This window comes from Neoarius graeffei, chromosome 25, assembly GCF_027579695.1.
Source record: "Neoarius graeffei isolate fNeoGra1 chromosome 25, fNeoGra1.pri, whole genome shotgun sequence".
NCBI lineage: Eukaryota > Metazoa > Chordata > Actinopteri > Siluriformes > Ariidae > Neoarius > Neoarius graeffei.
Genome location: NC_083593.1, coordinates 21,026,768 through 21,054,028, shown reverse-complemented (window position 1 = coordinate 21,054,028; position 27,261 = coordinate 21,026,768). Strand labels below are relative to the sequence as shown.

The window sequence follows — 27,261 nt, the reverse complement described above, 5'->3', positions numbered from 1 at the left end:
AGGAGACGATGGGGACAACCTTGAACTTCAATCATCATTTGGCAAGACTCCACCCAGAGAAGGAAGTGACACACTATGTTCATTGGTCTGTTGATAGCGGGACTTGCTTGCTGAGCGATGAACTAGCTAGTGTTAACCCTCTCTCATGTTATTTACCCTGTTGATAGTGGGCGGGGCTTGCTGAGCGATGAACAAGCTTTTTATCTGTAGCCTGTTATGGGGCAGTCGAGCAGGAACATTAGTCCAACACAGTAGCAGAGACGGGTTCATATAAAGGCAGCAACAGCCCCCATCAAATGGTGCGGTTGGGGTCTTGTTCTTGAACTCGACTCAGATCAATAGTGGACTCGACTTAAAATTTTCTTTAATGACTTGGACTTGAACACTGGGGACTCGAGACTGGACTTGGACTCGAGGTTTGGTGACTCAACTACAACACTGGTGTGTAGTGTCCAAGGCTACTTGTGTTCCTTTTAATTTAGTTCTTCTATTGTAGATGCAATGTGAGTGTGAATGGTTGTCTGTGTCTATGTGTCAGCCCTGTGATGACCTGGCGACTTGTCCAGGGTGTACCCCGCCTTTCGCCCGTAGTCAGCTGGGATAGGCTCCAGCTTGCCTGCGACCCTGTAGAAGGATAAAGCGGCTAGAGATAATGTGATGTGTGATGTAATGTGATGTATTGTAGATGCTGATAAGTGGTTCCTGCTCCAGTCCAATTATTTTAATGCTCACTGTTATGATTTTGTTTAGTGGGTTGAATGTTAGATAGTGACCCAAACAAGGCTGAATGTCTATTGCACTCTTCCCTGATGTCCTCTTTGTGTCTGAAATGATACGCCACTCCTTATTTTCCTCTAAACTGCAAAGTGCATTCAGGATGTTCTGCATGCACTTAAACAGCATCATTTAAGCCAATAATCGTGAATGTTAGCATTTATGATTTGCGTTCAAACTCCCGAACTAGTGCATTACTAGCTCTACCAATATTACTAACAAGACATGACCACAAAATAAGATTCTGAGATCATGAGTTAACATTTCACCTTTCACAAGAACCTCAGGGCCACCAATTATTATGTTGTAACAATGAGCCAGCAAAGGCCATGAACTGTTTTACTTGAGCACATGACTTTTTATGTTGTGGGAACATCATACTTAATATGTGGTCTCCAGTTAATTATTTGGTGGGAACAAAAAAAATGTCTTTGAATTTGAATAATGTAATGCAGGTTTATGGTACTATATCCATGTTGTGATCTGTGACCTCAGACCAGGAAAAAACTGTAGAAAAAAGAAAACTCCCCCCTCAACTTGGAATTCCTACTCGGGAACTCAGGATGGGCTCCTCAACTCGGAGTTCCTTTGAGTTCAACAAGTGATTTTGAAATCAACATGGCAGTGCACAGGCAGCACAGTGGTGTAGTGGTTAGCACTGTCGCCTCACAGCAAGAAGGTTCTGAGTTCATGCCTGGTGGCTGGTGGGGGCCTTTCTTTGTGGAATTTGCATGTTCTTCCCGTGTCCGCGTGGGTTTCCTCCGGGTGCTCCGGTTTCCCCCACAGTCCAAAGACATGCAGGTTAGGTTAATTGGTGGCTCTAAATTGACCGTAGGTGTGAATGTGAATGGTTGTCTGTGTCTATGTGTCAGCCCTGTGATGACCTGGCGACTTGTCCAGGGTGTACCCTGCCTCTCGCCCATAGTCAGCTGGGATAGGCTCCAGCTTGTCTGCAACCCCGCACAGGACAAGTGGTTATGGATAATGGATGGATGGATGGATGGATGGATGGATGGACGGGTGAATGAGTGTAAATGCATAGAAATCAACCCCCACTGGGTTTCTGGGTTTAGTTACGCTATGAAGTGTGGGAAGTCCAACAGAAATACAAGCACTACTGAAAAGGAGCTAAACAGGACAATGCTGACAACAGACATGTGCGTGTTTCTACAAAATCTTTCCATCCAAAATTCTAGGGCGATTCGATAACTGTTTTCTGTTTACTCGATAACTGTGTGTGTGTGTGTTTGATAGTAGAGTTTAACGCAGTATGACTCAGTGCAGTGTAAAGGTCATTGACTGTAATACTCCCACTACAAACACCAGACTATTCCCTTACTATTCTCCAGGAATGGAAAATCACTTAGATTCTTAAACAAACAGTTAGCACATAGCTAGATCTAAATCATATGCAGTCCCCTAAAACACACACACACACACACAATTCCAAAAATGATGGATGAACTGCTGTCATAATCAGTTTTGCTTTACAGTAAAGCTTATGATGATCACTTTCCTATTACCACTGAGAATATCAGCTAGAGCAATGAGCATGTGTGTGTGTGTGTGTGTGTGTGTGCGCGCGCGCGCTGTATTTCCTTTGAGGACACATACATATGCACTGGATAGCAGGCCTTCAGAGTGACCTCAGATCGCTGCCCCTCATTTCCCATCAGAACACAGACACACACACACACATCTGGACCGCCGCCATTTTCCCACACATGCTGAAATACTTTCAAAGTGAAGATTTGAGCTCTTCTAACATGAACACAACTCTGAAATTTCTGTGATATGAACCCCATAACCAACTCCATCGACTGTATTCAGATACTATTCCTGAAATTTAACATGTACTTTAATTGAACAATTAAAACTTAGCTAATTATAAATAGAAAATATAAAAATCCACAATTGAATAATGCATAATTTTTTTTTTTAATTTGGTGCAAATGACCCATGAATTCTGAAATACTAAGAGTCAGTATCAAAACATAAGTTCCCAAACATCACAAAACTATAATTATAACTAAGAATAATGTTTCAACATTCTATGATTTAAAAGGGCTAAAAGGTAGAAAAAGTTTTATTGTGGAATTTTATTACCTTTAGGCATCCGTATTTCACAGTAGTCATTCACAGGGTTCAGTGCTCATGGGTGAGTTAATTAGCAAACATCTGGATTTAGTCTTCTTCTTTACACTGTCTGATCTGATATCAACCTCTGTTTTTCCTTGAAAACTGTGTGCTTCTTTTCTTCCTTTTCCCCTCCACTCCTGCCTGTGGCACCTTCTCTACTCCCTCTCTACCCTCCCTCTCACAACAGCTGGAACATGTAGTATCTGCAGCCCACGACCCCATGAGACCTCAACCATGAGAGAATGCATCACCGATCGTATACACACACAAGTAAAGTGTGTGCAAACTGTCTGTCTTCTGTCTTCTCTGTACAGGGGGGGGAGAGGGAGCATGCGACAGACAGTGGGCGGGAGTGGGCTTGGGATGAGTGGGGGGGGGGTGTCCTAAAAAGACAGTTTAACTTTACAGGTAGACAATAACTTCGGAGAGGAAAAATTGCTATAGCACAAGTGAGATGTGCTATGATGCAACAAAAAATGAGAGACACAATAAACAAGGACAGACAGACTGCTTGTGTGTGTGTGTGTGTGTGTGTGTGTTACACAAGTAGTAAAGTTACACACACTCAGCATGCTGTGACTCACGTGTCACCTGCAAGTGAAGTGGAAATAAATTGCTTGAACTGCAATACCCCAACCCCCTGTAAATAAACTCTATATTGAATTATTCTATTCACATTCACTGGATATGAGCAATCATGTGCTTTGATTGGCTGCTCTACTACTAGGCTATCAGCTCATATACAGTCAGTAGAGAAAAACAAAATGGCGGAGTGTGTTGCTGAACCAACCAAGGACGAAATTAAAAACGCTACTTGAAAACAACCCCCCCCCAAAATACAAAAAAAGCAACAAAATATGGAATGAAAGTATTTGATGATAAGAACGTATCTTTTTTATTTTTCAAGAATTATCATCATCACATTTGTCACAAACTGCTCCTGTCATTTCGCTGGTTTGTTTACATTCTAAGCAGAAATGATTTTGTCAGACGTTTTGGATAAAGTTTTTATTCATCAAATTTACTAAAAATAAAAATGCTCTGTTTCTCAAAATCCAGTGAATGTGGATATAATAAAACAGTTATTCCATGAAATCAAGTTGTACATGGCTTATAGCCAACTTGGCATTACGCGGTTCGTCGGCTATCAGCTCATGTACAACTCGATTTCGTGGAATAACTTACACACACACACACACACACACACACACACACACACACGCATCTCAAGCAATTAGAATTTCATGAAAAAGTTCCATATTTTCCATCAGCTATTTAAGAAAGTGAACATTTAATATATTCTAGACTCGTTATACATAAACTAAAATATTTCAAGCTTTTTTTCTATTTTAATTTTGATAATTATGGCCTACAGCATAAAAAAAAAAGATTCATGAACTTCGGAGAGCTTCACAAGGAGTGGACTGAGGCTGGTGTCAGTGTATCAAGAGCCGCCACGCACAGACGTCTTCAGGAAAGGGGCTACAACTGTCACATTCCTAATATCAAGTCACTCCTGAACCAGACACAACATCAGAAGCATCTTACCTGGGCTAAGGAGAGAAAGAACTGGACTGTTGCTTAGTGATCCAAAGTCCTCTTTTCAGATGAATGTAAATTTTGCATTTCATTTGGAAATCAAGGTCCTACAGTCTGGAGGAAGAGTGGAGAGGCACAGAACCCAAGGTGTTTGAAGTCCAGTGTGAAGTTTCCGCAGTCTGTGATGATTTGGGGTGTTGTGTCATCTGCTACTGTTGGTCCACTGTGTTTTATCAAGTCCAAAGTCAATGCAGCCATCTACCAGGGAATTTTAGAGCACTTCATGCTTCCATCTGCTGACATGCTTTATGGAGGCACCAATTTCCTTTTCCAGCAGGACTTAGCACCTACCCACAGTGCCAAAACAACTACCAAATGGTTTGCTGACCATGATATTACTGTGCTTGATTGGCCAGCCAACTCACCTGACCCGAACCCCAGAGAGAATCTATGAGGTACTGTCAACAGGAAGACGAGAAACAACTGACCCAAAAATACAAATGAGCTAAAGGCTGCTATCAAAATATCCTGGGCTTCAGTAGCACCTCAGCAATGCCACAGGCTGATCACCTCCATGCCATGCCGCACTGATGTAGTAATTTGTGATAAAGGAACCCTGACCAAGTATTAAGTGTATAAATGAACATGGTTTTCAGAAGTTGGACATTTCCTTTTTTGATTGATCTTAGGAAATATTCTAATAATTTGAGATACTAGATTTCTGATTTTCACGAGATATAAGCCATAACCATCAAAATTAAAACAAAAAATAGAAAAGGAAATATTTCACTTTATGTATAATGAATATAGAATATATGAAAGTTTAACTTTTTGAATTAAATTATGAAAAAACAAACTTTTTGATGATACTCTAATTGTTTGAGATGCACTAGTATATTAAAACATGCGCGCATAAGTGTGCGCACACACACACACACACACACACACACTCTTTAATGTGCATTAACATTATTAACATTATACACATTCTTTAATGTGGTGACAAAAGAACACATTTCATTATTGACAGTATAAACTGGCAAAATCATAAAAATCATGTTCTACTACAAATGCCCTGCCACATAATGCTACAGTAACATTTACAGTTGATTTTTCCCATTTTCTGAAATACTGTACATCAATTAAAAATGCATATTTTACTTGCTATAGGAAAACAAGATGGCACTTAGTTTGTAGCATCATTGTGAAGAGCCATTCATGGAACCTTTTGAAAAAAAAATGTGTGTGTGTGTGTGTGTGTGTGTGTGTGTGTGTGTGTGTGTGTGTGTGTGTGTGAGAGAAACCGGGTCAACCTTTGTGTTTATGATTACACAAAATATTAGTTACAGTCACTACCTGTCAAGACAATGTCTTCAGATCATGTGTAGACTGTGTGTGTGTGTGTGTGTCGTTCAAAGCCCATCCTCTTAGTTTCTTCTTCTGTTTTTTCCCCCCCAGATAAATGCCTTCTGTGTGCTCACCTCTGCCCTTTGTATAATTCTCCTATTGGAGAGGTGAGTGTCATTGTTCAGTCAGTTAAAAATCATAACCCATCTTGATCTTTCTCCTTGTTTATTTTATATATTTTTGGTCCTGACATTATCATTATGTCTGTCCCTACCTACCGTGATGTATATGTCTGCAGAGTATTTAAAATTATTATTTTTAAGTGTTAAATGTTGCTAGCTTAAAATTAACTTCCCATTTGCCGACATTTTTATTTTAATATTTTGTGTAAGAACTGGAGCGGGCAGCACTATTTACATGGAGGTGCTTTGCCCTTTTTGTTCATTATTTCGGGCTCACAATAAACGGAGATTATCTCCTAAGAGGTCTCTGTGTCACGGCATTCCTGTCTAAAACACAACGCAGAAGCACAACGGTCACACACACACAAACATATACATATATATATATATATATATATATATATATACACACACACACACACACACATATACATACATACACACACACACACACATATATATATATTATGGCATGCCATTCAGGAAATTAATCTTTGAATATATTGAATGAATCCCCGAATATATTGAATGAAACATTGAATATATGGAATGAATCCCCGAATATATTGAATGAAACTCTGAATATATGGAATGAATCCCCGAATATATTGAATGAAACTCTGAATATATGGAATGAATCCCCGAATATATTGAATGAAACATTGAATATATGGAATGAATTCCCGAATATATTGAATGAAACATTGAATATATTGAATGAATCCCCGAATATATTGAATGAAACTCTGAATATATGGAATGAATCCCCGAATATATTGAATGAAACTCTGAATATATGGAATGAATCCCCGAATATATTGAATGAAACTCTGAATATATGGAATGAATCCCCGAATATATTGAATGAAACTCTGAATATATGGAATGAAACTTTGAATATATTGAATGAATCCCCGAATATATTGAATGAAACTTTGAATATATGGAATGAATCCCCGAATATATTGAATGAAACTTATATGGAATGAATCCCCGAATATATTGAATGAAACTTTGAATATGAAACTCTAAATATATGGAATGTAACTTTGAATATATGGAATGAATCCCCGAATATATTGAATGAAACCCTAAATATATGGAATGAAACTTTGAATATATTGAATGAATCCCCGAATATATTGAATGAAACTTTGAATATATGGAATGAATCCCCGAATATATTGAATGAAACATTGAATATATTGAATGAATCCCCGAGTATACTGAATGAAACTCTGAATATATGGAATGAATCCCCGAATATATTGAATGAAACTTTGAATATATGGAATGAATCCCCGAATATATTGAATGAAACTCTGAATATATGGAATGAAACTTGGCTGACGTCATGAAGGCACTGCCGCCGTCCTGCAGCAGTAATGAGTCAGTCAGCTCGGGATTTGGTTGCGGCTATTTTAAACAATAAAGACATTGTTAACACTCTGGCGAATGCTTGTGGTTTTATTAGTGTTTACTTCTTTTATGTGCAACGAAGCTACGGTGACAAAGTCATTTCCCTCGTGGATCATATTTGTATAACGGTATTTTCTGTATATAAACTAATTTGTAAATTTTGTTTGTCGAGTTTTACAGCGTTTCTCAATATACTCTAATACTCTCCTCTGAGTCAGAGTTTTTCTTGGGACCTGTTGTCTGTCTGACGAGCTGTGGGAGCGGGAGCAGAATACAAAGTTTCATTCCATATATTCAAGATTTCATTCCATATATTCAAAGTTTCATTTAATATATTCAGGGATTCATTGAATATATTCAAAGTTTCATTCCATATATTCAGAGTTTCATTCCATATATTCAAAGTTTCATTCAATATATTCGGGGATTCATTCCATATATTCAATGTTTCATTCAATATATTCGGGGATTCATTCAATATATTCAAAGATTAATTTCCTGAACGGCATGCCATAATAATATATATATATATATATATATATATACACACACACACACACACACACACACACACACACACACACACACACACACAGTACCAGTCAAAAGTTTGGAAACGCCCTCTAATTCAGTGGTTTTTCATTATTTTAAAATTTTCTGAATTGTAGATTAATACTAAAGTCATTGACATTATGAAGAGATATATATGGAATTATTTGGTAAACAAAAAAGTGTTAATCAAACCAGAAAATGTTTTATATTTTATATTCTTCAAAGTAGGCACCTTTTGCTTAGATGACAGCTTTGCACATCTTGGCATTTTCTCAGTCAGCTTTACGAGGTAGTCACCTGGAATGGCTTTCAGTTTACAGCTGTGCCTTGTCAAGAGTTAATTTCTTGAATTTCTTGACCTCTGAATGTGTTTGAGACCATCAGTTGTGTTGTGAAGAGGTAGAGTTGGTATACAGTGAATGGCCCTATTTGAGTACTGTTCTAATCCATATTATGCCAAGAACTACTCAACTAAGTAAAGAAAAACGACAGTCCATCATTACTTTAAGAAATGAAGGTCAGTCAGTCCGAAAAATTTCAAGAACTTTGAAAGTATCCTCAGGTGTATGGAATCAATTTTGTGCCAAAATGTTCATACAATACTTTTGAAATATCAAACAAAAACGACAAATCAAAATACACAAAAAGAAAAAAATTTCATTTTTTTTAGACTGGCAAACAAATTATTCGTGTAATCGTGCAAAATATCAGTCTATTACTCTTCAGAAACCTTTTATTTTTGTTCCGCGTCTTTCTCAGTTTTGTTTGACGTAATTTATTTTGGTTGCGATTCCAGCTTTCTCGTTTGCGCTCCCTGACTTTTTGCTTGCAGTTTTGGCACAAACTCCACGTGTGGGTGGGCTTTCCAGGAATGCATTCCCATTGGGTAACTTGTGTTTGACTGACAGCTACGCTCAGCCATTCCCTACTCGGATTCTGGCGGACTGTTTGCCGAGTGACCGATCCATTGACGGTAAACAAGGATCGAGTGGACTTCAGTGGCGACTATAATATTGAATTAATTCAACAAAGTGTAAATTCAATATCATAGTCGCCACTGAAGTCCACATTATGATGAAACTGGCTCTCATCAGGACCACCCCAGGAAAGGAAGACCTAGGGTTACCTCTGTTGCACAGGATAAGTTCATCAGAGTTACCAGCCTCAGAAACCGCAAGTTAACAGCACCCCAGATAAGAGCCCACCTAAATGCTTCACAGAGTTCAAGTAGCACACACATCTCAACATCAACTGTTCAGAGAAGACTGCGTGAATCTGGACTTTATGGTCGAATTGCTGCAAAGAAGCCACTTCTAAGGAAGAACAAGAAGAGGAAGAGAATAGCTTGGGCCAAGGAACACAAGGAATGGACATTAGACCAGTGGAAATCTGTCCTTTGGTCTGATGAGTCCAAATTTGAGATTTTTGGTTCCAACTGCCATGTCTTTGTAAGACGCAGAAAAGGTGAGCGGATGGTTCCTACATGTGTGGTTCCCACAGTGAAGTACGGAGGAAGTGTGATGGTATGGGGGTGCTTTGCTGGTGACACTGTTGACGATTTATTCAAAATTGAAGGCACACTTAACCAGCATGGCTACCACAGCATTCTGCAGCGACATGCCATCCCATCTGGTTTGCGCTTAGTGGGCCCATCATTTGTCTTTCAACAGGACAATGACCCAAAACACACCTCTAGGCTATGTAAGGGCTATTTGACCAAGAAAGAGGGTGATGGAGTGCTTCGTCAGATGATGTAGCCTCCACAATCACCTGATCTAAACCCAGTTGAGATGGTTTGGGATGAGTTGGACCGCAGAGTGAAGGCAAAACAGCCAACGAGTGCTCAGCACCTCTGGGAACTCCTTCAAGACTGTTGGAAAACCATTTTGAGTGATTACCTCATGAAGCTGATTGAGAGAATGTCAAGAGTGTGCAAAGCTGTAATCAAAGCAAAAGGTGCCTACTTTTGAAGAATCTAAAATCTAAAACATATTTTGGTTTGATTAACATTTTAAAGTGGGCGGCACGTTGGTGTAGTGGTTAGCGCTGTCGCCTCACAGTAAGAAGGTCCGGGTTCGAGCCCCGTGGCCGGCGAGGGCCTTTCTGTACGGAGTTTGCATGTTCTCCCCGTGTCCGCGTGGGTTTCCTCCGGGTGCTCCGGTTTCCCCCACAGTCCAAAGACATGCAGGTTAGGTTAACTGGTGACTCTAAATTGACCGTAGGTGTGAATGTGAGTGTGAATGGTTGTCTGTGTCGATGTGTCAGCCCTGTGATGACCTGGCGACTTGTCCAGGGTGTACCCCGCCTTTCGCCCGTAGTCAGCTGGGATAGGCTCCAGCTTGCCTGCGACCCTGTAGAATAGGATAAAGCGGCTAGAGATAATGAGATGAGAACATTTTAAAGTTTACTAAATGATTCCTTACATGTTGCTGCATAGTCTGGATGACTTCAGTATTAATTTACAATGTAGGAAAATAAATAAATAAAAACATCGAATTTGAAGGTGTTTCCAAACTTTTGACTGGCACGGTATCACTCACACACACACACACTGACTGATGCTGTTTACACCAACAGAGGACAGCAATGAGCAAGAATAAAATCAAAGCCCATGCTCACAAATGAGAACAAAATGAAAACACCAGTTCGGATTTTTTCAACTAGTTGGCCTGCAGGGTGAAACTGATAGCCGTTAACAGATGGAGTGTCACATTATCTCCTGATGTTGGGCTCCAGGGAATCCTACCCAAGCTCTGTGGAGTAAAAGGTCATGGAGGGACACCAGCTCTTGGATGCTGCCTGTTTGGGGAAGCCTCATCTGCAGTCAGGTCACAGTACTGTGGCTTTATTCCAGCTGCAAATGCCAGCCTTGTTGCCTTGTGACATTTGAGGCTTGTTAAACCTGGTGTGATCAGATAATCATTTCAATTGGATTTCGTTTTGATAAATATGAATGAAATGATCCTTCATGTGATTGCCTCACTGTATGAGTTGCATCACTAACACAAGAAACATTCACTATGACAAAAAAGTATACTCCTCCAACATGCCATAGCATGCTGCCACTGTGACTCCTTCATACTTACAGGTATGAAGTTACACACACACACACACACACACACACTCTACACTGTACCCATACACAGTCACATGCAGGATATTTTGTGACCTGATTATTTTTCTTCATATTATTTCATCAATTCCTTTCCCATACAATTTGTACTGCACTTAATATACAAGTACTACAATCAAATCCCAAAGGTTAGCACGAAAACCATGCATTTGGATGGAGGATGAAGAGCCGAATGCTGCATTGTGCATTACTGGAGTGTTTGTCTTTTGCCTTAAGAGATTCAATGTAAGAGTTCAATTATTGGTCTGTTTGCAGCAAGTAACAACATAAACGTCTCAACAGTCTCAATATACTATAACGCGATCTATTTCAAGAAACTATTATTGCAACGTACAAACCCAAATCAAAAAAAAAAGTTGAGAGCGTATGTTGAAATTGAAATTAAAACTGAAAACAATGATTTGTAAATAATCTTGGACCTGTATTACACTCAGGAGAGTACAGCAGCACATTATTTGATGTTTTACCTCGTGATTTTTTTTTCTTTTTTCAAAATAAACACTGATTTCAATTTTGATTCTTGCAACAGATTAAAAAAAAAAACGCTGGGACAGTAAAACATTTACTACTTTGCAATGTTTTAATTCTTTCTCACAACACTTAAAAGACATTTTTGGACTGAAGACACCAAGTGTTGAAGTGTTTCAGGTGTTATTCTACAAACAGGTCTTAAAGGTAGACTGCCTTTCAGATTTTTCAAGTTTAAGTCATAAAAACAATTTTCCCTGACACCCAGTTATTTTTGTTTTGTGGACCGAAAGCTACTGAATTAGAATCACAGACTTCCAATTTTATTAGTTTTTTTTTAAATAGAACAATTAATGAATTTAGGGCCACGTGGCCCTAAATTCTCCGCTATTTTTTCCTGCTGCACCATGACCCAATTAAGGATACTATGTCATGTATCACGTGGTGGGTTTTCCCCGTTCGTGCAAGGCATTGTGGGATGCAAATTTGAAACAGGAGAGAAAAATGGAAAATGTGAGTGTGCGAATGAAACGTGAAAGACCGACTATAGTAACGGAAAGCAAGAAGAAAAGACGTTATGTTGCGAAGGAAAGAAAACGCAGGACCAAGCTAATAAATATTGGTGGTCAGCGAGCACCTCGGTGTGATCAGCTGTTCGTTTAGCGACAGAATGATGGAACTGTCAGTGCATGGTCAAGGTAAACCTGTACCGGTAGATGGCAGTAATGCAACACTGTGGATGCCAGCTGCCATAAAACCCACAAGAAGAAGGTAAACCGGTGCATGCGCACACGGACTTCCTCTGTTTGCTTCATTGCGCAAAGCGAGCGATTTCATGCACATTATTTGCTCAGGAATCCCCTTAAATTAAATAACTTCCCAACCACAGAATGGCCTGTTTTTTTTTTTAAAGATATTGCAGAAATAAACATATCACAATGACCAAATTTCAAAGGGAACTAAATTTCACAAATTTTATGAAATCGAAAGGCCATCTAGCTTTAAGATGTGCAACAGGACAGGATTGTCGTCATATTTTTCATTTCAAAATTCTCGACACATTCTCCATTGGGGACAGGCACCCTCTTCTTCCACAGCTATGCCTTTGTAATATGTGCAGAATGTGGTTTTGCATTGTCTTGTTGAAATATCCCTGGAAAACATGTCGTCTTGAAGGCAGAATATGTTATTCCAAAATCTCAATATACTTTTCTGCATTAAAGCTGCCATTACAGAAGTGTACATTACCTTTGTCAAGGGCACTAACACAATCCCATACCATGACAGACTCTGGATTTTGAACTTGTCGCTGGTAACAATCTGGATGGTCCTTTTCGTCTTTGGTCCAGAGCACATGGTGTCCATTTCTTCCAAAAAAGACCTGGCATACTGAAATGTCTGACCACAATACATGTTTCCACTGTGTGATGGCCCATCCCAGAAGCCTCCGAGTTCAGAGAAGTTGACAGCACTTCTGGACACAGTTAACATAAGGCTTCCTTTTTACACAATAAAGTTTTAACTGGCATTTATGGATGTAACGTCATATTGTAGAGCTTGACAAAGGCTTGCCAAAGTAATCCCAAGCCCATTTGGTTACAGTGTCTTGCAAAAGTATTCATCCCCCTTGGTGTTTGTCCTGTTTTGTTGCATTACAAGCTGGAATTAAAATGGATTTTTGGAGGGTTAGCACCATTTGATTTACACAACATGCCTACCACTTTAAAGGTGAAAATTGTTGTTTTGTTGTGACACAAACAATAATTAAGATGAAAAAACGGAAATCTGGGCGGCACGGTGGTGTAGTGGTTAGCGCTGTCGCCTCACAGCAAGAAGGTCCTGGGTTCGAGCCCCGGGGCCGGCGAGGGCCTTTCTGTGTGGAGTTTGCATGTTCTCCCCGTGTCCGCATGGGTTTCCTCCGGGTGCTCCGGTTTCCCCCACAGTCCAAAGACATGCAGGTTAGGTTAACTGGTGACTCTAAATTGACCGTAGGTGTGAATGTGAGTGTGAATGGTTGTCTGTGTCTATGTGTCAGCCCTGTGATGACCTGGCGACTTGTCCAGGGTGTACCCCGCCTTTCGCCCGTAGTCAGCTGGGATAGGCTCCAGCTTGCCTGCGACCCTGTAGAAGGATAAAGCGGCTAGAGATAATGAGATGAGATGAGAAAACGGAAATCTGGAGTGTGCATAGGTACTCACCCCCCAAAGTCAATACTTTGTGGAGACACCTTTTGCTGCAATTCCAGCTGCAGGTCTCTTGGGGTATGTCCCTATTAGTTTAGCACATATAGCCACTGGGATTTTTGCCCATTCCTCAAGGCAAAACTGCTCCAACTCCTTCAAGTTAGATGGGTTGCGTTGGTGTGCAGCAATCTTCAAGTTATGCCACAGATTCTCAATTGGATTGAGGTCTGGGTTTTGACTAAGCCATTCCAAGACATTTAAATGTTTCCCTTTAAACTACTCCAGTGTAGCTTTAGCAGTATGTTTAGGGTCATTGTCCTGCTGGAATGTGAACCTTCGTCCCAGTCTCAAACCTCTGGCCGACTCAAACAGATTTTCCTCCAGAATTGCCCTGTATTTAGTGCCATCCATCTTTCCTTCAGTCCTGACCTGCTTTCCTGTCCCTGCTGATGAAAAATATCCCCACAGCATGATGCTGCCACCACCATGCTTCACTGTAGGAATGGTGTTCTCAGGGTGTTGGGTTTGTGCCACACATGGCATTTCCCATGATGGCCAAAAAGATCAAATTTAGTCTCATTTGACCAGAAAATCTTCTTCCATGTGTTTGGGGAGTCTGCCACATACTGTTGGGCAAACTCCAAACATGTTTTCTGAAGCATTGACTTTTTTCTGGCCACTCTTCCATAAAACCCTGCTCAATGGAGTGTACGGCTTAAAGTGGTCCTATGGACAGATACTCCCATCTCTGCTCTGGATCTCTGCAGCTCCTTCAGTGTTATCTTTGGTGTCCTTGTTGTATCTCTGATTAATGCCCTCCTTGCCCAGTCTGTGAGTTTTGGTGGGTGGCCTTCTCAGGTTTGTAGTGGTGCCATATTCTTTCCATTTTGCTATAATGAATTTAATGGCGCTCCCTGGGATATTCAAAGTTTGGGATTTTTTTTAATAACCCAACCCTGATCTATACTTCTCCACAACTTTGACCTGTTTGGAGGCTCCTTGGGTTTCATGTTGCTTGCTTAGTAGTGTAGCAGAGTCAGGGTCCTTCCAGAACAGGTTGATTTATACAGACATCATGTGACAGGTCATGTGACACTTTGATTGCACACAGGTGGCTCTTAATCAACTAATGATGTGACTTATGAAGTGAATTGGTTGGACCAGCTCTTATTTAGGGGTTTCATACGAAAGAGGGTGAATACTTATGCACACTCCAGATTTCTGTTTTTTCAATTTAATTATTGTTTGCGTCACAATAAAACAACAATTTGCACCTTTAAAGTTGTAGGCATGTTGTGTAAATCGAATGGTGCTAACCCTCCAAAAATCCATTTTATTACATCAGAGCATGAGCATTAGTAATGCCAGTAGTTGTGTCTAATTTCGACTCTGGATGGAAAATACATCACTATGTGTGCTGTGAGAGCACGCTGAAGCAAGGACAGACATGTTCTCTGATTTCCTAAGATCCTGCAGGACTGCACAGCTCAGTGGAGACAACATCCACCCACCTGTGTCAACTCAGAATTGTTGAATTCCAACAGCACCTCCGATGCCAAGTCCTGCGCAATATCAGTGGTTCAAATCAATTCAAAAAGGAGCATTATCTACAATAATGAGGTGATCTATCTTCAGAAATTTTCTCTGATGTCTCAAGAAACATTCCTGCTGTATCACATATTTAATTTAAGCAGACGTTTTCAGCCTCTTCCCACCACTACAGAAAGTCAGCTGTTGGCGTCTAGCTCTGGATTTGCACAATGAAACAATGGAGTCATGGGCTATAGAAATAGCTACAGTTAGTGTATATAGTTATTACACTTTAATTTTATGATAAATGACTACCCGTTTATCATGGTTTACAACACTGAGTTTCAGATTTATTACATCCATTCATTATCTATACTGCTTATATGTCAGGGTTGCAAGAGCCAATGCAAACTCCACACAGAAAAGCCCCAGCTGTGATTCAAACCTGGAACCTTCTTGCCGTGTGGCAACAGTGCTATCCATTGCACCACCACACCACCCCACTTTAGTCCAACTGTACATGCTCAATATCAATAATAATAATAATAATAAGTTCAATTTATATTGCGCCTTTCTCAAAACCCAAGGTCGCTTTACAATTATAGGAAAAAAATAGAAGAAAAGGTCCACCAAATAAAGATCAGGCTGTCATTCCTATGGTGTAGCAGCCACAGTCCCACCAAAAGGCACATGAAAACAAGTCCCACACCGCCTGCACAGCCGCCACGAAGGCATTGGGCAACATCACTCGGAATGCCACGCCATGAATCCACAAAGCGAGCACAGACGCAATGCCACGCAGAGCGCTGGTATGTCCCAAACCACCTGCACAGCCACCGCGACGCCACCGAGCAACATTGCTCGGAACATCACGCCAAGCACTAAAGCACCGCTGCACAGAGCGCTGGACAACCATGATGTTAAAACGAGTAATGAACTCACTGCAGTCCATAGCTAGGAGCACAGGCATCACCCACGGCGAACCAAGGCCTGGAGGGAACCGATGCCCAAAACTGGGTCCGGAGCTACACCACAACTGGCAGACAAAACACTCAAACAAAAGCAAACATCAAACTACACAAACACAAAAAAGAAAAACAAAAGAGAAAATAAAATAAAAATAAAAAGCTCCGGTGAGAAGCGGCAGCCAGAATGCGCACGCCATAATCTCAACCAGAAACGGATTGAGAGTACGCAGGTCATCACAGGGCTGACACATAGACACAGACAACCATTCACACTCACATTCACACCTACGGTCAATTTAGAGTCACCAGTTAACCTAACCTGCATGTCTTTGGACTGTGGGGGAAACCGGAGCACCCGGAGGAAACCCACGCAGACATGGGGAGAACATGCAAACTCCACACAGAAAGGCCCCTGTCGGCCAATGGGCTTGAACCCAGAACCTTCTTACTGTGAGGCGACAATGCTAACCGTTACACCACAGTGCCACCAGGTCAAATAATACTTAAAGGCGTCGTGCGGTAATTTCAGCAATCAGGCTATATCGTGTGTCAAAATGTCGGGTTTGGTGGGTTATTCAAGCCCCTCTGTTTCCCGCGATCTCAGTGTCACGATGCGCCCGCTACAAGCATTTAAAGTTGACGCGCACAGCCAAATTTAGGCAGCCAGCCCTTAACTAGGTCAACTTGTGTGTGACGTCATACCAGTAACCTCCCTTGGGTGATGCTGGCCTGTCCCCATGTTTTCTCTATAGCGTGCGTTTACCAGAGTTGTTTACATTGCGGATTTTGTGGATTTATTCAGTTTGTGGATAGTTTTGAACACTCAAAACACTATGAAATGATGTATTAATATTCTGTGATACAAAATGCTTAATCGGTGTGTTGTGTTTGGCTGTAACAACGAACACTGAACACTATTTGTGACTTTTGTTATCAATGGATCTGATTTCAAGGTCATGGCTAGGTATTGATAGAAAAAAATTATTTTTTTTTAAAACACATTGTGGCAGCGGGGGCGTGGTCAAGCGCCGGTCTGTGACAGGAGGGCGGAGCCAGGGAAGGCGAGTGGCAGAAATCACTACACCTGACGGTAATTAACCTGTGTTTTGTGTGTTTTCCCAGTAACCGCGCCCTATTTAAGGAGGCAGAGGGAGAGCAGAGAAGAGCTCATCCCGGGACAAGAACACAGTGTGTGTGTTTCGCTATCAGATTAAAACTGGCGGTTATACTGAAAAGTCTGGCAATAAAAAACCTATTTGTATCTGAAGCGTTGTCCTGCCGTCCTCTGTGCTCCACCCACACTTCAGAGAGCTCTACAGTGGTGCCAAAACCCGGGACAAGGTGGAGCACCAACCTCGCAGCCCCATGGAATCCTCCCCGTTCGGGGACCTGGTCCACGCCCTCGCCACGGCTCAGCAAAGCCAGCACCAGGTGCTCGTCACGCTCCGAAAAGAGCAAGAGCGGCGCTTCGAAGCCCTGGTGCTGGCCCAGCAGGAAGATCGCGAGGCGCTCCGGCATCTCCTCGCGTCGGCGGGGTCCACCAGCGCCCCGGCCGCGGGCCCGTCTCCCCTCACCGTGACCAAGATGGGCCCGCAGGACGACCCCGAGGCATTTCTCACATTGTTCGAGCAGGTCGCCGAAGCCTCGGGGTGGCCGATGGAGCAGTGCGCGGCGCGCCTCCTCCCCCTCCTGACGGGAGAGGCGCAGCTGGCCGCGCTATAGCTGGCCGCGCTATAACTCCCCGCCAACCGCCGGCTGGCCTACGCGGACCTTCACCGGGCCGTCCTCCGCGGCGGTTGGCGGGGAGTTATAGCGCGGCCAGCTGCGCCTCTCCCGTCAGGAGGGGGAGGAGGCGCGCCGCGCGCTGCTCCATCGGCCACCCCGAGGCTTCGGCGACCTGCTCGAACAATGTGAGAAACGCCTCGGGGTCGTCCTGCGGGCCCATCTTGGTCACGGTGAGGGGAGACGGGCCCGCGGCCGGGGCGCTGGTGGACCCCGCCGACGCGAGGAGATGCCGGAGCGCCTCGCGATCTTCCTGCTGGGCCAGCACCAGGGCTTCGAAGCGCCGCTCTTGCTCCTTTCGGAGCGTGACGAGCGCCTGGTGCTGGCTTTGCTGAGCCGTGGCGAGGGCGTGGACCAGGTCCGCGAACGGGGAGGATTCCATGGGGCTGCGAGGTTGGTGCTCCACCTTGTCCCGGGTTTTGGCACCACTGTAGAGCTCTCTGAAGTGTGGGTGGAGCACAGAGGACGGCAGGACAACGCTTCAGATGCAAATAGGCTTTTTATTGCCAGACTTTTCAGTATAACCGCCAGTTTTAATCTGATAGCGAAACACACACACTGTGTTCTTGTCCCGGGATGAGCTCTGCCTCCTTAAATAGGGAGCGGTTACTGGGAAAACACACAAAACACAGGTTAATTACCGTCAGGTGTAGTGATTTCTGCCACTCGCCTTCCCTGGCTCCGCCCTCCTGTCACAGACCGCCGCTTGACCACGCCCCCGCTGCCACACACGTTTTAAGTGTTTCTATGTATCAATCATTAATTGTACAAAATGATTTTCATACATTTATGTATTTGTCATATCTTTCTTTGTCACATGAAGTGTTGTCTTGATAACATATGTGGCACATAATTTTAGCAAATGGATGACAGAAGATTAATTGAAAGATTTATGCCACAGAGCTGCCTTTAACTAATAATTATCACTTATTACTGACGATTGTACGTTTACTAAACAATACAATACAAAGCTCAATACTCCCAGCCTATAACATACTGAATATCAAGTTAAAATCAACCGCAATAAAAGGAAAATGATGAAAACTGGAATATCAAGGGGTCTACTGTATCAGAAGGCCCACTGCATTTCGCGAGATCGCAAGCTGTCAAGTTGCTAGAATTCAATCTTTCTAGCTATACTTTCACCCCCTGCAGCTATCAGTATTACACATAATCATAGATTAATCACACAGCATTCTAATTCAAGTGAAAATGGTCTTTAAAAATACACACAAGTAGTGATTTAGTCAGAGAAACCAACTAAAACAAGTCTTCAAGTCGCCGGTCTTCTTCATTCTCATCTTCGTTTCTGTCGTCAGAACTGTCCTCATTTTCTTCTGAAGATGAGCGCTCAGGTTCAGATCTGTAAGGCTGGATACCACCAGGACATTCAGCTGTCAAAATCTCTACTTGTGAGCCATTTTCTTCTTCTGTATCGGTAAAATCAAAGCTAATTTCCTCAGCATCACTCCTATTTTCTGGTGTGTCCGTCATTGCAACTGCACCGAGTGGTTACTGGTATGACGTCACGCAGCTGTTCCATTGACCGAGAGGGGGCGCTGCGAACGCGGGAAATTTCAAGTGATGGGCATGATCAAATAAGGACCGATTACAACCGTGGGAAGCTTTTGAAAAATCGACGGTCAATTTATTTCGAATCTCGAAAGCATTCTGGTGCAGAATAATGCAACTTTTATTGCCACTGCGTGACGCCTTTAAGGTAAAATGATAATTAATGCTCTCAATGGCAAGTAGTAAATGCAGGCCAAATTCACATCTGTAATGATACAGATTAGAACATTATAAAGAACACAATCCAATCCAATCATGATTAATATACTGAAATGATGTAAAGAATTAAACTGAATGCAAGCAAAAAAAAAAGTTGTCTAAAAATAAGATCCATTTGTTTTGTAGAATTCTGCAGTGACTGGAAATGCATCTGATCCTGGCATTGGACTCTTAAAGCATATGTCAGAACCATGAGTCCAAACTCAGAGTATTCCTGACTCAAGGCTCGTTCAGCCACTTAGAGAAAGTTTCTGAACAGAGCAGGACTGAGACAGGAAAAGTGGCTCGGTCAAGTGCACTGTGCACCTCCCTTACCTTGCTCTATCTTCTGGACCAGCTGCTGACGGGCAAGGATTCTGGCCAAGCGCAATCCGGATCGCCTGTGGGGACTGTCCAGCCTCAGGTAAATATCTTGAGTCTCAGGTGTCATGTTCCCAAAACACTCAGTGTCCATACACTTGTCTGGTAATTCCAGTGTCATTACATCTATCTCTCTCTCTCTCTCTCTCTCTCTCTCTCTCTCTGTTACCAGTGTCCACAGAAAGCTGTGGATACCTATGGAGGTGTCTGTCTTTCCGTGCGTCTTATCTCCAGGACACTCCTTCAGCTTTCACATAGTAAAACGCAGCTGTTCCACATTCCACAGTGCTGAGAAACTCACTTCCACTCAAAGTGGGAGTAGCATTAAGACCTTTTCTCACACTGACAAACACATACACACACATACCTATGGAGTCGACTTTAATCTCCGAAAACACTCCTTTCTGATCTACCCACCTCATAGTCATGTGACTGAGAGAGGCACCAATAAGGACAGCATATTGGAAGAAGAACCTCAGCCAAAATGTGCTTTATTCCAAAGCATGTGGGAGCAAAATAAATGAGTAGGGTTACAGGATACGTGCTTCAACATGTGCTTATGTGTCCATGTTCATGTATCATTAATATAATTCATACACCATATGACTAAACTTAACCATAATACGGCACTACCTAGAAACCCCTGAGATTAGATCATTAATACGATTACAATATTTGCACCAAATAGACAAAAATAAATAAATACACCAGTTACATATTAAGCTGATGTTCCTTTTAAAACCAGTACCAAAAAAAAAAAAAACACGCAAGGGAGCCAATAAAGACACCAATAAACTCAACAATAAGGAAAGTGATATTCTGTGAAATGAGTTCTGTTACAGAGACACAGAGCTCCCCCTTGTGGTACTTAATGCTAATACACACAGAAAGTCGTTTCAATTTATTATTATGATTTATTTAATCTGATTTATAACAGGGATCATGCAAAGGATATTGTGAATATGTGTTGTGAATTTACACACACACACAAACACTCTTTGTGGGGACACTCATTGACATAATGCATTCCCTAGCCTCTTACTCTAACCTTAAATCTAGATGGCCTTTCGATTTCATAAAATCAGTGAAATTTAGTTCCCTTTGAAATTTGGTCATTGTAATATATGTTTATTTCTACAATATCTTAAAAAAAACCCAGTCATTCTGTGGCTGGGAAGTTATTTAATTTGAGGCAATTCCTGAGCAAATAATGTGCATGAAATTGCTCGCTTTGCGCAGTCAAGCAAACAGAGGAAGTCTGTGTTTGCATGCGCATGCTTATTTTCGTGTTCTTCTTTTCCTTCTACTTTTGGGTTTTACGGCAGCTAGCAGCCACAGTGTTGCATTACTGCCATCTACAGGTTTACGTTGACGGTGCACTGACAGTTCCATTATTCTGTCGCTAAACGAACAGCTGTTCATACCGAGGTGCTCGCTGACCTCCGATATTTATTAGCTTGGTCCTGCATTTCCTTTCTTCCGCAACATAACGTCTTTTCTTCTCGCTTTCCGTTACTGTAGTCGGTCTTTCACATTTCATTCGCGCCCTCCATTTTCCTCTCCTGTTTCAAATTTGTATCCCACAATGCCTTGCGCAAACGGAGAAAGCCCACCACGTCATGCATAATGTAGTATTCTGTATTGCATAATGGTGAAGCAAGAAAAAATAGCAGAGAATTTAGGGCCACCTGGCCCTAAATCCATTAACTGTTCTATTTTTAAAAAATGAATAAAATTGCAAGTCTGTGATTCGAATTCAGTAGCTTTCGGTCCATTAAACAAAATAATTGGGTGTCAGGGAAAATTATTTTTATGACCTACACTTGAAAAATCTGAAAGGCAGTCTACCTTTAACCATCACAACTAAATGCCTAACCCCAACCATTACTCTAACCCTAACTTAAACCTAATTCTAACCTGAACCCTAAAACTCAGTCTTAACCCTCAAACAGCCCTTTGATGAAGTGAGGACCAGCCAAAATGTCCTCACTTCCCAAAAATGTCCTCATGTAGAAAAATAAATACATAAACTTTAAAAAAAACCACGTATTCCGGTCCTCAATATGTAGCAAGTACGTGTACACACACACACACACACACACACACACACACACACACACACACACACATCTCCAACTACGTATGTATATGAGCTGATTTATGGTCAGGTTGATGTTGATGTCTGTGCTGCCCGACATTCTCCCTGGCTGAAAGAGCTCACTAACATTTCTGACTAAATGCCTGAGTTCATACACAATACAGATTTAGGATCTACTTGTCTCTGTTCATCTTGATTAGATATGGAACATGAAGGAAAGGCACAATATAGCCTATCATATGCAACCTAACTGACCCCTGACCAACGACTGAAGCAGGTTATGTACTGTACACTAGACTGAACCAGAAATGGCCCTCCAAAGCCTATAAATCTCACCATCAAAGGAAGAATTAACCATTGAAATGCCACACAATAGCAGAGCTCTGTGATTTTTCAAGAAACTTCCGGATGCTAACGGGACAGGACTTTGACCAAAAAAAAAAAAAAAAATTAATTAAAAAAAAATAAATAAATCCTGCAGGCACCAGATTAACACTTTGAGGTCACTGACCCACAGTGGCTGCCGCTTTAAATTTAGAAAATTGAAAGCTTTTTTTTTTTTTCAATCCAGCATGGCCTTTTATCATCCTCTCCATACTATTTTAAACTGTAGCATGAATCTCCAAATTCCTATCAAATAAACAACCAAATAAATCTTTACATAGCTTCCATTTAATGGTACATTATTCAGTGCCCACCTGAATCAGACTGAGAAATTCCTCGTACCATAATCATAACGACTGAGCTGAGAACGGCGATCCCCAAATTCCACCTGCATGAGATTACGAACAAATAGGAACTAATCCACTCCAAAAGATCATGAAACTACACACGCTTTCAGATATGCCCCAATATTTTCATTGCTATGATGACCATAAGCAAAGATGTAGGAAAAGATGTTGATCTAATAACCTGGTTGAGCATTACCATGCTCTCTCTCCTTGGTATATAATTTTAGAAAATTGCTACTGAATGGAATCATATGAGTGAGAATGTCAGAAGTGCAGAATTAGCATTAAAAGTCCTGTCCTTATTAGATATGTGTACCTAAACAAGTACTCCATCGTGAGCAAAGTTATGTGCCCTATATACAAAGACTTGAGTTAGCAGCCTATATGACTATTGTTAGTAGCCTATTCACCATAGCCTATATGAAAAAATAAAGTTTGTGAGTAGCTAACTCTTCATACCCCCCCCCGAAAAAAAAGCACTGGACTTACAGAGGATAGTGAACACAAATACTTGCTATTTCAGATAAAGCGTGTTGCAATTTAAAGCTAGACGGCCTTTCAATTTCATAAAATTGGTGAAATTTAGTTCCCTCTGAAATTTGGTCATTGTGATATATGTTTATTTTTGCAGTATCTAAAAAAAAAAAAGGCCATTCTGTGGCTGGGAAGTTATTTAATTTGAGGGGATTCCTAAGCAAATAATGTGCATGAAATCGCTCGCTTCGCGCAGTCAAGCAGACAGAGGAAGTCCGTGTGCGCATGCGCAGGTTTATCTTTTTCTTTTGGGTTTTACGGCAGCTGGCATCCACAGTGTTGCATTACTGCCATCTACAGGTTTACGCTGACGGTGCACTGACAGTTCCATCATTCTGTTGCTAAACGAACAGCTGATCACACCGAGGTGCTCGCTGACTGCTGATGTTTATTAGTTTGGTCTTGCGTTTCCTTTCCTTCGCAACATAACATCTTTTCTTCTCGCTTTCCGTTACTGTAGTCCGTCTTTCACGTTTCATTCGCACACTCACATCCTCCATTTTCCTCTCCTGTTTCAAATTTGTATCCCACAATGCCTTGCGCAAACAGGGAAAGCCCACCACGTGATGCATGATGTAGTATCTTGAATCGGGTCATGGTGAAGCAGGAAAAAATAGCGGAGAATTTAGGGCCACGTGGACCTAAATTCATTAATTGTTCTATTTAAAAATAATAATAATAATAAAATTGGAAGTCTGTGATTCGAATTCAGTAGCTTTCGGTCCACTAAATAAAAATAACTGGGCATCAGGGAAAATTGTTTTTATGACCTAAACTTAGACTGCCTTTCAGATTTTTCATCTTTAACAGGTAGAACTTAGATTGTTTGTGGCTTGACACCTATTTTATGATACACAGTACTGTTTTGATAGTGTACATTTTTTAAATAAGGACCAGCTCCACTAAATGAGATACTTATCCAAAAAGCTGTCCAGGAAGCACAATCTATACTCAGTCGGTATGTAATGATTCACCCAATTCACAATTGGATTCAATTCACAATATTGGGTTCATGGTTCAATTTTCCCATTATATATTTGAAAAAAAAAATTACATGAAGAAAATTGAATTAACAAAAAATTGCAACATTCATTTTCTTCTTCAGCTTAAATATTCCTTTTGTTAAATTAAAAAATAAAAACATTTTGTTTAATTTTCGTAAAAACCAACAATAGTTATTTACCCACATTTGTAAAGGTTGGAATAAAATATAATTGCCTATTAACTAAAATACTTATTTTATTAAAAATGAAAAAGTTAATAACAAATAGGCTTTTTCTCAGTAAACGTTTATGAACATTTGTACTACCTCCATCTGCTTCTCTTTTCTTTAGCGGTCAGCAGTCTGTAAAAAGAGAGCTGTAATTTCTTGTTAAATCTATTTGAACACTCAATCACACAACATCTCTTTCCTATTTTAAATCTGTTTTTTTGTGTGCTTTTGCAGCATTAGAGCTCTATTACTTTCACCTACAGTGAAGTCACATGCATTCCAGCTATTGTGCATTAGTGCGCCCTCTGCTGTCTAAACACAATTACACAACCACAGCCAGGAACAACTAAGACATTATGCAGCCTGATCTCATCTCATCTCATTATCTCTAGCCGCTTTATCCTTCTACAGGGTCGCAGGCAAGCTGGAGCCTATCCCAGCTGACTACGGGCGTATGCAGCCTGATAATAATCACAATTTTTTTTTATTTATTCAATTCAAATTGTTGTAAATTTGTATCATGATTTATCATTGTACAATATATCATGCCATGACTAATACTTAGCCATTCAGACCACCCGCTTATTCCAGCTGCTACATTTTGGCTGCTTACTATTATCTTATTTTGAACGTTTTATTATTCCTGTTTATCATCTACTGGAAATATAAGTGTGTCTATGAAACACATTTCAAGTTATTTTACACTGAAAACCGCGTATTTGAATGGTGTTCTCTGCACTTACAACTAACACCAGGTTTTCATTCAAACTTCCATACTTCCAAACAAACCGTATAACAATGGCCCAAGTGTTCATTAACTGACCTAAGTAACACAGAATATGAAAAAGAAAATGAGTAAAATATCACCAACATTTCAGCACAGTGATTCAGTCCAAGCATACATATTCAGCTTTTTCTAACCGTTTATTACAAATCCTGTGCGGGAGTACGCTGATTCACTACTTAATGGCATAAACCCGACATTAAAAGAATTACATGTGATGTGCTCTCACTGCTGTACTGACAAAAATATGCTGTGCTGTTTATATAATGAATTAGAAAAGTAGTTTGAGAATCACAAACAACGTGCTACGCTGATTGCAGTAATGTGTTACTCAAATGAATCTCTCGCATGACATAGATAATGTTTTGAACAGTGTGTAAAAATGATTTATTACCACTGTCAACTTTGTTGGAGGAGGTGATGTTTTCGCCTCTGTTTGTTTGTTTGTCTGTTCCCAGTGTTACTCAAAAAGTAGTGAACAGATTTTGATGAAATATTGAGGAAAGGTGGGCCATGGACCAAGGAATAATTGTTTAGATTTTGATAGAAACCTGGATGCATATGCAGATCCAGAATCCAAATATGTATGCAGATCCAGGACTTTTTCATTTGTTCCCAATGTAACTCAAAAAGTAATGAACAGATTTTGATGAAATTTTGAGGAAAGGTGGACCATGCGCCAAGGAACAATTGTTTAGATTTTGATACAAATCTGGATGCATATACAGAGCCAGGATCCAGATATGTATGCAGATCCAGGATTTTTTTTGTTTGTTCCTAATGTAACTCAAAAAGTAATGAACGAATTTTGATGAAATTTTGAGGAAAGGTGGACCATGGACCAAGGAACAATTGTTTAGATTTTGATACAAATCTGGATGCGTATGCAGATCTGTATGCAGATTCAGGATTTTTTTGTTTGTTCCCAATGTAACTCAAAAAGTAATGAACGGATTTTGAGTAAATTTTGAGGAAAAGTGGACCATGGGCCAAGGAACAATTGTTTAGATTTTGATACAAACCTGGATGCGTATGCAGATCCAGGATCCAGATATGTATGCAGATCCAGGATTTTTTTGTTTGTTCCCAATGTAACTCAAAAAGTAATTAACAAATTTTGATGAAATTTTGAGGAAAGGTGGACCATGGGCCAAGGAACAAATGTTTAGATTTTGATACAAATCTGGATGTGTATGCAGATCCTGATATGTATGCAGATCCAAGATTTTTTTGTTTGTTCCCAATGTAACTCAAAAAGTAATTAACGGATTTTGATTAAATTTTGAGGAAAGGTGGACCATGGACCAAGGAACAATTGTTTAGATTTTGATACAAATCTGGATGCGTATGCAGACCCAGGATCCAGATATGTATGCAGAGCCAGAATTTGTTTGTTTATTCCCAATGTAACTCAAAAAGTAATTAACAGATTTTGATGAAATTTTGAGGAAAGGTGGGCCATGGGCCAAGGAACAATTGATTAGATTTTGCAAATCCAAATATGTGGCTTGGCAGAGATATGCACTCTGAGTGCCCTTCTAGTTCCATAATGAGCCTAAAAAAAATAAATAACAAGAAAAGCCTCAATCTAGCCGCTTTAGTGTTACTTAAATTGATTATATATATATACCTCACGAGAGGATATAGCTTTCTTAATTCTCAAAGGATTACTTGATTGGTACAGCTTTCTTAAGTAAAATGACAAATATTTTCATATATAATTTGCTTGAATCT

The 27,261-nt window shown here is 40.8% G+C and overlaps 1 protein-coding gene across 4 annotated transcripts in view; it reads right to left on the bottom strand.

Moving 5' to 3' along the window:
* Positions 1 to 27,261, bottom strand: part of stard13a (StAR related lipid transfer domain containing 13a) — a 113,449-nt gene that overhangs the window by 84,388 nt on the left and 1,800 nt on the right. For 2 of the 4 annotated variants that reach the window (XM_060908780.1, XM_060908782.1), the window contains exon 1: positions 20,123 to 20,554. The exons of 1 other annotated variant lie outside the window; for it this stretch is intronic. In XM_060908780.1, coding sequence (XP_060764763.1) covers positions 20,123 to 20,288 — 166 coding nt within the window. In that variant the 5' untranslated portion in view covers positions 20,289 to 20,554. Of the gene's footprint in view, positions 1 to 2,880; positions 3,057 to 20,122; positions 20,555 to 27,261 lie in introns of those variants that run through there. One more of the 4 variants, XM_060908784.1, reaches the window with a different exon arrangement.